Consider the following 12,557-nt stretch of genomic DNA (forward strand, 5'->3'; position numbering starts at 1 on the left):
ACTCAGTGCTAGAGAGAGTACCATATAACCATTCGTAGACACTTTCCCGACCCACAGGGAGCTTTCGATCTGCGGGGAGACAGGCGTTAATGTAAATAAATTACGGATATGGACATAAGTGCTGTGGGGCTAAAGGGCGGGTGGGTAAAACGTGCAAATCCACGTGGGCTACTGAAAGGAGTGGGAGAAAGTGGAAATGAGAGCTTAGTTGGGGAAGGCTTCTTGGAGGAGATGGGTCTGTGGGAGGGATCATTTTGATTGCTATGCCAAACCTCCGGGATGGTGAGGGACTCGTGTACTCTGTAAGGTTGAATTATTACATTTTATTAATGTGAATATTTTTAAATCTTCAGCGACGTCGTCAAGTATAGATAGGAGCGCGCCACTGGAAATTGGCCTTCAGCGGTCCACGCAAGGTATTTTTGAAACACTAAACATTTGGAAAACAAATTAGGACTAAGATATCCAGTTTTCATCTTTTAAAATTACCTTTGTCCCTTGCAGTCAAAAGAGCAGCGGATGAAATACTAGCGGAAGCAAAGAAACCAAGAATCGAGGTAATGAGGCTGATTAAAAATGCGGTCATTTAGTAATTTAATTATTTCTTAGAATCCTCCTCTACCTGATATTGTAATATGTGTATACAGAACCGATTATTTTGTCTCGTGGATATAAGGCGCTTATCTCCCACAAGTCCATCGGAATCAGGCCACTCGTTGTGGGCCGGGAATGTCACCGTTTATTGTTGTATTATACTCTCCCAAGCGCTTAGTACAGTGCTCTGCACACAACAAGCGCTTAATAAATGCGACTGAAAGAGTGAATGAGTGAATGACTCTATATTTAAGTGAGAACAGTTCCTAAACATTTTTCGGGGTAATGTCCTTAAAAGGAGAAGTCATCAGTACTTGGTTTGTCAAGTGCTTAAGACAGAGCTCTGCTCACAATAAGTGCATAATGAATACCGCGCTAGGGACTGTGCTAAGCGCTAGGGTAGAAACAAGCTAACCAGATTGGATGCGGTTCCTGTCCCTTGTGGGGCTCGTGGTCTTAATCCGCACTTTACGGATGAAGTAACTGAGGCCCAGAGAAGTGAAGTGACTTGCCCAGGCTCACACAGTAGACCAGTGGCGGAGCAGGGAACAGAACCCAGGTCCTCTGGCCCCCAGGCCCAAACTCTTTCCACGAGGCCATAATCCTTCTCCCTTTCCCCTCTGAAACCAGTCAGTGGAATTTGTTGAGCACTCACTGTGCAGAGCACCGAACTAAACGCAGGGGCAGAGTTCGATGCAGCAGAGTTCAGCCCTGTTCAGACACACCAGCTCCGATTCGCTTGGGATTCTCAAGTCCTTTTCCTCCCCCAAACCCATCCCCTTTCTCCTTCCCACCCCATGTCATTTAGGGGACGCCCCCCCCCCAACACTGAGTGAGTGTCAACAAAAGTGTTACTTCGACAACCTAAATCAAGACCAACACCTAACACTTTTGAGCAAGTCTGTTCACAGTTTGAACTTGGGGCTTTGCAACTCTGGTCTCCACCTTCCCCCCTGTTCGTACACAAGGAAAGAGAGAAAAGCAGAGGAAACCGGGAATGAGTTCACTTTCTCTCCTTCTCTGTCTACCCCTCTTCTCCTCTCCATTTCCTCCCCCCTCGGTGTTCTCGTAAATGAAGAAAGCCTTATTCCACTTAAGCCGAAGTAAGCTGTGTGTTCTAGTTTTGTACGATTGGCTCTTGGAGCTCCAACACTGCTCGGGGTTTTTATTTTTGTTCCGCTCTTCGGGGCAAAAAGGATGCCTTCTCCCACCTTCAAGGATAGCTAGTTGGGTCACTAACTCTCTTAGTGAAACTGATGAAAACTGCTGCATCTTTTATTCCATTTTGTGAGAATTCCTTATGTAACTACCCAGCCAGAGGCATACCTGTTTTATGGCTTACTGTAAGGGGCCTTGGTATTTCAGTGAAATAAATATAAGCGTTTCTCATTCACTTAGTGCAGCGCTCTGCACACAGTGAGAGGTCACTGAATGCCATTGATGGATTCACAATAATTTATAAAAGGAAGTCGCTTGAGAACGTAAAGCACCATGGCGTAGTGGAGAGAGCACAGGCCTGGGAGTCAGAAGGGTCATGGGTTCTAATCCCGGCTCCACCACGTGTCTGCTGTGTGACCTTGGGCAAGTCGCTTCCCTGCTCTGGGCCTCAGTTACCGCATCTGTAAAATGGGGATTGAGACGGGGACTGTGTCCAACCCGATTTGCTTGTATCCAGCCCAGCACTTAGTACGCTACTTAGCACCTAGAAAGCGTTGAACAAATGCCACAAGTAACATTATAGTTAATTACAATTCCCCCTTTTTTTAGGCACTAAATTTTAAAAATAATATTTATGGAAAACATGATAGAGTAAAATTGGTATTTTTAAACCTAGTTTTTTTAAAAAAGTTTAGTGCCGCAGAATGTTAAACAGTGCAAACAGCTTTTGAAATGGCTTCATTGCCCACTCCTTATCAACTTGAGGATTTCGAGTTGAAATTATGAAATTGAGAGTTTAATTACTATTTCCCCTATAACGAACTATCTGAACTTGAACTTTTACAAAGCACTCTTTAGGCAAATCATATTTACCCCCCGGTTCAACCGACGCGGTAGATACTGGCCTGATAGAATTCCCTTTTAAAATGTCGGTTCATTAAGCTATCAACCCTCAGATAGTAGGTGCCAACGATTTTCCCTATCATTCCTATTTCTTCTTGGCATCCGAATGGAGGCACGGGTGCATATTCTTACGCATTTACCGCCCTCATAAGCATCTGCATTTTTGAATGAGGAGCATTGGTAGAACTGTTGGGATTTATTACATGTTGATTCATTTATTCGTTCAGTCATACTCATTGAGCGCTTATTGTGTGCAAAGCATGGTGCTAAGCGCTTGGGAGAATACACTATAACAGCGGACAGACACATTCCCTGCCCACAGGTGCAAAGCCTCAGAGTAAGTTTTGGGTCACTGAGTCATATCTTTTGAGAGTCTGCTGTGTGTAGAGCACTGTACTAAAGCTCTTGGGAGAGTTACAGTAGCAGAGAGTTAGTAAACGCATTCCCCGCCCACCACGACCTTACGGTCTAGAGGGGATATTGAGGTCCATCTTTTTCCTGGTCCTCAGCGACTTCTGCAGTATAGAAGTAGGGAGAAAACATCCACGGGGACAGAATACCAAGGTAAATAAACAGAAGCGGCTGTAGCCATTGATCGGTTTCGGGAGGGAGCAGTCTCTTGGCTATTCCCAGCTTCAGACAGGGTCATTCTTGGTCAAAATCCCAACACCACAACTGTTCCAGCGTTCGACACGTTGAGAAAACAGGAAGGTATAATTTCTTGCCTTTGGCTTATGCTGTTGAGTCATTTCCTGCTCTTAGCGACTCCGTGGACACATCTCTCCCAGAACGCCCCGCTCTCCATCTGCAGTTGTTCTGGTACTGGGTCTGTAAGGTCATAAAATCCTCACGGACAGATTTTTGGGGGGCGAGGTGAGGGGCACATTCTTACTTTCTAGACTGTAAGCTTGTGGGCAGGGAAGACGTCCACCAACTCTGCTGCAGTGTACTCTCCCAAGTGCTTCCTGTACTGCTCTGCACGTAATAAGCACTCACCAAAGACCACTGATTATAACCGTACTCAATTTTCTACTTAGGTATTTAGTTGACAGATTTTGTGACGGCGCTTGTCAAACCTTGCTGTTTAGTCTTCAGGTTTCAGAGTCGTATTGCAAATTCAGTACAGTCAGTTCTGCCACCATATGTGTTTTCATTGTGGGATTTGAATAGTGAAGATGTTTTTCCCCCAACGGACACATGTGCATGATGTCAGAAACAGCTCAAGTACCACAACGCCAGTTTTCCATAGTGCTGGGTTCCTCAGGAAAACAACTCCTGCATTATAAGACAGCCTAGAGCAATAACAGCAAGCGTGCCCCGTGCTGTTTTATCTGTAACCTTGGTGAACAAAGCCGCCTGGTTAAAAATGTGCGCATATGTCCGAATATTATTTAATGGAGGTGAGCCCAGCGTCACAGGAGTGAATAAAAATAACTCTGTGGTGGAAGAGTTTATGCCTCCGCCATTTGACGCTGATAAAAAGCAGGTTTTATTTTCAGGTGATGACAAAGGAAAAAAAATACCCAGGGGACCAAGGAGTTGGCATGGCATAGTGGAAAGAGCAAGGGCTTGGGAGAGGGAGGACCTGGGTTCTAATGCTGACTCCACCAGTTGCCTGCTGTGTGACCTGGGGCAAGTTACTTAGTGTCTCTGGGTCCGTTTCCTCATCTGAATAATGGAGCTTCAGTGAACGTTCTCTCTCTTAGACTATGAGGGGCCGTATCTGGCCCGATTAACTTGTATTTGCCCTAGTGTCTAGAACGGTACTTGACGCACAAAGTGCTTAACAAATACAATAATAATAACAATGATGATATATCAGTGTAACGTGCCATCAATAATCGTTTCATCTCAGCTAGTGAGGACCTTAAAATGTAATTCTTTATGCTGATCATCAGTTTCAAAATAATGCGGGCTCGTAGCACGGGGCTCTCTGCAGACTGGAAGGACTCAATAAATACCACTGACTGATTGCAAGTTTTGTTTCTGCATTGTCCAAAGTACATATAATGTCAAATAATGCTCTGGTTAATTTTAAACAGAGGAGGGGGATCGGCACATATGTTGAAATGATATGTTTTGATCATTTTAGCTCAGGCTGTGAACTTTAGCTAACTCTTGGCAGGTCATTGTATGCTTTTCGGTTTTTGCCGAGTTACTGTGCTGTGAAAGCAGCTCAAGTCAGGCCGGAGTCTGCTATTAAGCCTGGGTAATGATACCTGAAGTTTAAGAAGAGTCCCTGTAAGTCAGAGGGAATGTTATTAAATGACCCTGTCTGCATTAAAAATAGAAATTAAGCCTTATGCCAGATTTAGCTCTTCCTCTAATCATTTATGTTTTCTACTAGGATGAAGAGTGTGTACGTCTTGACAAAGAGCGATTGGCTGCTCGCTTGGAAGGTCATAAGGAAGGGATTGTGCAGACAGAGCAGATTAGGTAAGAAATCTCATTAATGTGTGCCTTGTGGCTAGAAGACGTTCGTATTTTAACGCTATTAAATTTACCTAGTTGGGGTAAACTCTTCTACTAGAGATTGTAAGCTCTCTGTGGGGCGGAATCATGTCGTCGTCTTCTGCTGTATTCTTCCTAGGGCTTATGACGGTCCTCTGCTCGCAGTAAGTACTCCTGAAAAGATTCAGGTGAGGATTCCTCCTCCCTGCTGGGACTTCTCGGGCCGTTTGGGTCCCAGAAACATTTGTCTGGAGGGTCAAGGGACCTGGGAGCCCTCGTATGCTTCTTGGACATGCCAGATTTCCAAGAAGTGGGGCCCCTATCCATTCTTTCTAAGGAGATTGTGGGTGTATTGCAGGATGTCTCTCTCCCATCTCATTTTTCCTTTTCCTTCCTCTCCTCTTCCCACCCCCCCTTTTTTTTTTTACGAGAAGTTGCTGCTAGATCAGCTATGCTCAAAAATTTGTCCTTAGCTAGTTATTCTTAGCTAGCACAATTATTAGGTGCACTGTTTTAAATTAAGTTCATAATATGTGATTGTAAGGGGAAAATAGCTTGGCGAACAGAATATCATCAGTGGTATTTATTGAGGGCTTACTGTGGGTAGAGCACTGTACTAAATGAAATGAAATTTTAAAGCAAGCTTTTTTTTTTGTGATTATTCTCTGGGTTGCCATGCGTGAGAATCACGGTCCTAGAGAATACTGAGAACATCTGAATATATGTCGCTGTGAGCGGAATTGTTGACACTGGGGAAGGAAACAGTGAAGCAGGCTGTTGGTTTCTGGTGGTTTCCCTTAGACTGTTGATCCCCATGTGGGACAGGGACTGTGTCCGACTTAATTATCCTGTATTTTTCCCAGTCCTTTGGACAGTACTTATATACCATGCGCTTAACAAATAGCACAGTTAATAGTATTCTTGTACTCAGGTAGTAGTTTTCAATTTTTTTAAGAAACTGCACTCTGCAGTTTCAGGATTTCCTCCCTTTCCCGGTGCCTATCGTATAACTTCTCCATCACTTTGCCTTCGCATTAGAAACCCTTCCTTACACACACCCACTCCCCCATCCCCTCCCCCATCTCACCCCTGCTCTATTTCCCCTTCTTCACAAAGGCCTAATCCACATGCATTTGAAGGTGATTTTAGCCTCTCCTGCTTCCAGGAGAGAAGAAGAGAAGCACTATTTCCAAGTGGATAGAGCATGGGTCTGAGAGTCAGAAGGACCTGGGTTCTAATTCTGGCACTGCCTCTTGTCTGCTGTGGGATCTTGGGCAAGTCATTTAATGTCTCCATGCCTGAGTTACCTCATCTGTAAAACGGAGGTGAAAACTGTGAGCCCCATGCAGGACGTCGACTGTGTTCAACCTGACTAGCTTGTACCTGCCCCCGAGTTTAGTACAGTGTCTTGCACATAGTAAATACTTAACAGGTACCATCAAAAAAAAAAATTGTTCTTTTGTTATTTTGGATGAGCATGAAACCACACATTTAGGAAATGTTACTGGACTTGATCCCAGTGGTTTCTTGTCTTCTGAGATTACTAACTTTTAAAGGGAATGAGGTGAAAATGTGCACTAGGCAGCATTTGTAACTTTTATAATATGTAACAGTAAGAATAAAAATAAATCATAAACTCAGTCCTCTGTTTCTCTTGTGACTTTAAGATTTCTCTTGTGACTTTAAGACCCTGTAGAAAATCGGCTGATCTGGCTAAGTGTTTGACCCTATACTTTCTCCAGCTATCTGAAATGATTAAATATGCTCTTTAGTCTGCCAGTAGTGTGCCTCAGGGGTGCTAACTTTTCATTTGCGTAGTAGAGGTGAGCTTGCAGGTGGGCATTAGGTATTGAAGGGGAGACACGTGGGATGGAGCTTTGATGGGAGATGAGGAAGGGTTAGAGGGCAAGAAGAGAGAAGAGAAACGAGGCATAGGAAGGACAGGACAAGGTAAAGGAAAGAGAAAGGGAAAGGAGGAGGAGAAGAAGAGACAGGGTAAGTATGGGAGGAAGAGGGAGGAAAAGACCCTGCAATGCGTGCTGTAGGATCTCCACTGTCACCGCTGCTTATATCCTCCCGGAACTTCGGGGCCAAGCAGAATAATTGTGGTATTTGTTCAGGCTTTACTGCATGCCAAGGAGTGTACTAAGCGCTAGGCTAGGTAGGAGATAATCAGGTTGGACACGGTCCCTGTCTCACGAGGGACTCAGAATCTAAGCAGAAGGGAGAGCAGGTACCGAGTCCCCATTTTATAGATGTCGAGGTCGAGAGAAGTTAGGCGACTTGTCCGCGATGACCCAGTAGGTAGGTGGCGGAGCCGGGAGTAGGTGTCAGCTCCTCGGACTCCCCGGCCAGGGCTCTTTCCACCGATTCACCCCGCTTCCTGGAGGGACGGTTCCTCCTGCTAGGGTTCCGGAGCCTCCGGAGAAATCTTCCGCCATCCTTCCCTTTTCCTCCTCTTCCCCGGTAACCTGTGGGATCCTCCGGGGACGGAGCGGGAATCACAGCTGCAGAGCTGCCGTAGCCTGCACCTTGCAGGGCTGCACAGGCGTGTGCCCCTTCTTGGCCCGGACCTGCTAGCTGCCGCGGTAGGCCGGACGGTCCGGCCCCTTTGCCACAGACCGACGGCCAGCCGCCCTGAAGCTCCGAGCCCCACCCCGCCGGATCTTCCAGCCGGTTGGGTGGCTCAGACGGAGGTTTGCTGGGTAGTCAGCTCAGGGCCGTGGCGAGAGGAACCGCTCGTGTTCAGCCCCGCTGCCCCGGAGGACCAGGAAAGCCACCGAGGCAGCGGACCCGGGAGGCGGAGCCGCCGCCTTGGCTCCGGCACCGTCTCCGAGGCGTGATGAGGACCAACTACCACTGCCCGACCCTGACCCCGAACTCAAAGGGTCAAGCTAGAGGGTCTGCCCCTCTGGCGCCAACCTTGTCGTGCGATCTCACCCTGGCACCGTTGGCACCTATAGGCCGTGTGGATTTTACCCACGATATACGTAGCGCTACCTGAAGTCGTCAGACTGGGGTCAGAGAGAACTGTGAAGAAAATTTGAGGAAAAGCATCCAGAGGCTCAATATGAAATATTCAGCTTGCCACTTAGATGGACTAAGCCAGAACAATCCCCAGGAAGTGGAAAGTGAACTGTTTATTGGAAAAGGACTCACATTAAATAAGTTTTTTTTTGGTCAGGGGAAGGAGGGTAATACTTGGGTTCACTGTCTATCTTTTCTAATAGCACTTTCTGAGAAGTTACTACCTTACGGGCAAGTAAAATAACTTGTGTCTCTAGACTCATTTCAGATTTGACCAAAAGGTAATGAATAGGTGGGTACCTCATACAGAGGAGTACTAGAAAGTTTTTGAACATCCTGCAGTTTAAAATGATAATATCCTTGTTCAGAAAAGGTTTTAAATTTGAAGGCAAACACGTTGCTCATTATGTAATTGTTTTCTTGAGAAGTTAAAGGCAAAAATGATTTCCTTTTAGATCATTGTCTGAAGCTATGTCTGTGGAAAAAATCGCTGCAATCAAAGCCAAAATCATGGCTAAGAAAAGATCGACTATCAAGACTGATTTAGATGATGACATAACTGCCCTTAAACAGAGAAGTTTTGTTGATGCAGAGGTGGATGTGACCCGAGATATTGTTAGCAGAGAGAGAGTATGGAGGACAAGAACTACTATTTTGCAAAGCACGGGCAAGGTAATCTTTCTTAAATGATAAAATAAATTATTAAATGTAACGCCTGTATGATCGTACTCAAGAGGAATACTTGAAAAAAAGTCAACACTTTTGTTTGGTCTTGTAACGGGTTTTTCAGGGACTGATTTCTCCTATCGTGGCATCATTCTTTATTCTGGGAGAGCTTTAAGCTAGAAACCGCACTCTTCCGAAATGACGCTATGTCATTAATAATATTGAAATTATTATTATGGTATTATTATTTTGGTACTTATTAAGAACTTGCTATGTGACCGCTCAATAAATATGATTAAATGAATGTATGCCTCACTCTGTACTAAGCGCTGGGGGAGATACGAGGTACTCAGATTGAGCGCGGTCCCTGTCCCATACGGGGCTCACTGTCCGAATAGGAGGGAGTAGAATCGAGTCCCCATTTTACAGGTGAGGGGAGTTACCTCATAGAGAATTTAAGTGACTTGTCCAGTGACCCACAGCAGACCAGTGGCAGAGCCAGAATTAGAAGCCAAGTCCTCTGGCTCTAAGCCCTTGCTGTTTCCACTGGACCGCCCTGCTTCCCAACCGTAACAATTATCATCATTGTTTCAGTACCGTGAGAATTCAGAAGAATGCTGTAGGGACATCCCTGACCAGTTAGCCTACCGTGGAGGGTATCTTCCTTTCGCTGTTTTAAAGTGACTCAACTGCAGGAAGAAGAACAGACACCTTCCTCCATTTTTTCTTTTACTGCCTGTTAAAACTGGCCTTGGGTTCAGTTTCAGCAGAGAGTCGCGGTGGAAGCTTTGGTTGTGAGCACAACACCCTACTCTGGAGCTTCGCCAAATGCTTCTCTCCATTGCGTGTGGGGCCCGGGACGGAGAGAGTGGAATCATGGTGGCAGAAACTGTGTGATCATAGTTTTTTGTGGTATCTGTTAAGAGTTTACTATATGCCAGGCACTGTACTAAGCACTGGTGTAGAGATGATCGTTTTGGACGCGGTCCCTATCCCACGTAGGGCTCACAATCTTAAACCCGCGTTTTACAGATGAGGGAACTGAGGCCCAGAAAAGTGAAGTGACTTGCCCAAGGTCATACAGCAGGCAAGTGACGGAGCTAGGATTAAATCATGCAATCCGCCTTGCTTTTGGAACCATCCACTGTAGCAAAATTAGCCTTCCGCCGTTCTTTAGCCGTGGAGGAAGCCCACTGTCCCTTGGGCTCATTATAATATGAATATTATAAAATCTAGACAGAGAACAAGATTCATTTATTATAGAACCAACCATGCCTTAAAACCCCTTTAGTCTTTTGTCCCTTTAGACTGTAAGCCTGTTGTGGTCAGGGAAAGTGCCTTCCAACTTTGTTATATTGTACTTTTCCAAGCGTTTAGTACGGTGCTCCGCACATACTGAGTGTTCCGTAAATACCGTCGCTTGAGTATCACTGTCACCACTCTTAAGTGTGTAATGGAGTTTTTGAGATACAGAAGTTCGTCAGGTTTAACAGCAGTGGAAGTTCTAGGCAGATAAATCACCTTTTCAGTTGTATGATTTGAGTACCTACCATGTGCAGAGCACCATATCTAGCCCTGGGAAGAAGTTCAAGGGTGATAATTCAGTCATGGCCCTTGGCCCATATGTGGTTACAGTCCAAAAAAAGATGGTGAGGAGTAAAGGGATTTGGTAAAAAGATGAGGAAAATTTAAAATGATAAAAATGGTAGAGCAACACAAGGTAGCAGTGAAAATGAATTAAAGGAGAAGACTTTAAATTTTGCATTGCTCGAGTGGGCCGAATCTAGGGCAGGGGTCCTTTAGGAACTAGACTTCTTCAAGAGTTAGGTTAGAGATGCAAAGTTTTGGACAAAACTGGGGAAAAAGGTCTACCTAGTGTCCTGTATCATGATGACAAACTGAGCCCAGGGCAGGGTAAACACTATTAAAATGTTAACCTGATGGTAGTGCTCTGAAGTAATTCTTTGTCTACCCATATAAAATACAAATTATGTAGCCTCTTGTACTCCCCCAAGTGCTTAGTGCAGTGCTCTGCACACAGTAAGGGTTAAGCAAATACCGTCCATCGATCAACGGAGACGATTCTTTTCCGATACCTTAATATGTCCAGTGTTTTTAGCTGTTCAGTAGGTATTAGAGAGATTTAAAAGTCAATCCAGAAATTGGTCAGAAATATTTTACGAAACTTTCTAAACTATCTTTTTTCCAAAGAATAATTTCATATTCGTTTTTCATATTTCACATTTGTTCATATTTCATTTTTCACTTGCGCTAATTTGTACACTAGTCCTGCCATCAGTCATTTAGTACTATTTATTGAGGCCCTACAGTAGAAGACTGCTTTCCAGAAGCTTGCAGTCTAGGCGGGGAGATGGACACAAAAAGAACAGGAAGGAAAGACGGGTAAGGTGGTGGAGAGCCTTAAAGTCGACTGTGAAGAGAGACAGGGAGCCAGCGGAAGGTACTGAGGAGAGATGTGAGCCAGGGATCAGAAAGATGATCCTTGTAGCAGTGTGGAGTATTATAGACTGGAGTGGGGAGAGGCTGGAGCCAACAGTTTAGCCAAGGCAAGACCAGGGCCTGTACTAGGGTGGTTACAATCTGGGTGGACAGCAGATGCTGTGCAGGAAAAATGGGCAGGATTTGGGAGTTAAAGGAGAGCAGAGTCAAGGATCCATCAATCAATGGTATTTATTGAGCGCTTATAATGTGCAGAGCACCGCACTGAGCGCTTGGGAGAATACAGCATAACAGAATTAGCAGACACGTTCCCTGCCCGTAATGAGTTTACGGTCTAGAGATGTAAGGATGACATCAGAGCTGCCGACTTTGGGGATGGCTGGGCGGTGGGGTTGTCCACTGAGATGGGAGAGTTAAATGGAGGAATCGGTGAAGGGAGAAAGATGGAAATTTCTTTTTAGCCGTGTTGAGTCCTAAGGGAGTGAATACAAAGGGACAAGGAAAGGAGATCCAAAACGGAGTCTTGAGATACACCCCCAGTTAAAGGGTGAGGCGTGAGACGTTCCAGTTTTGATTTTCATCTTTTGTATTGGTCTAGAACACACTTCCCCATCTCCAAAGCGTCCGTGGCAAAAATTGGGAATTCAAGTTAAATTATTCAACCCTCAGAGCGTTAGCTTCTGGCAACGTCGGCCTACGTTGTTGATGTATTTCTAGATGGGCTTTGATAAATTTCCAGGTTTATTTACCACAAGTGGCTTCCACTGACCATACTCGGCTGTTTGAGAGAGAAGTGAACCTGTAAAATGTCCTAGAGTCCTATAGGTAAGAAACTGCTCTCTTTGTGTCTTCCTAGTAACTTTCAAAAATGGGGGAAACCCTCTTAGGACTGTGAAGCAATACAGGCAATTAGTGTGAAAGCAAATTAATTTTGTTTTTAGTGGTCTTGAAATAATATCTGTACAATTTGTAACATGCTCTGCTCCAAAGGCTATGTGATTGTGGCATTCTCACATTCCTCTAGCTGTCAGTGACTTTTTTGAATGAGATAAACTCATGCAGGTTTATTTCCTTACACATCGTAAGGTATTCCTGGGTAGGCTTCAACAACTGTTTGTTTACACCCAAGTGTCAAGCCAAGAGAAAATTTCTGAAAGCACTTTATTTTGTAGCAGCTTTGACAAAAGATATGAAATTGCCGGCTCACTTATGTCAGCTTGGGGATTCCTGATCTCAGGCTGTGGGATTTTCAGAAGAGTTAGATCCCATACGTTGCTTTCAGTCCTCCCCCGACCCCC

General features: G+C 45.0%; 1 protein-coding gene across 1 annotated transcript in view; it reads left to right on the forward strand.

The window, feature by feature from the left end:
* CDC73 (cell division cycle 73) overlaps positions 1 to 12,557 on the forward strand; it is a 114,792-nt gene that overhangs the window by 13,677 nt on the left and 88,558 nt on the right. Inside the window, exons 4-7 of the mRNA XM_029081189.2 lie at positions 354 to 416; positions 505 to 557; positions 5,003 to 5,091; positions 8,589 to 8,805. Coding sequence (XP_028937022.1) covers positions 354 to 416; positions 505 to 557; positions 5,003 to 5,091; positions 8,589 to 8,805 — 422 coding nt within the window. The remainder of the gene's footprint in view (positions 1 to 353; positions 417 to 504; positions 558 to 5,002; positions 5,092 to 8,588; positions 8,806 to 12,557) is intronic.

The sequence above is a fragment of the Ornithorhynchus anatinus genome, chromosome 16 (assembly GCF_004115215.2).
Source record: "Ornithorhynchus anatinus isolate Pmale09 chromosome 16, mOrnAna1.pri.v4, whole genome shotgun sequence".
NCBI classification, from domain to species: Eukaryota; Metazoa; Chordata; class Mammalia; order Monotremata; family Ornithorhynchidae; genus Ornithorhynchus; species Ornithorhynchus anatinus.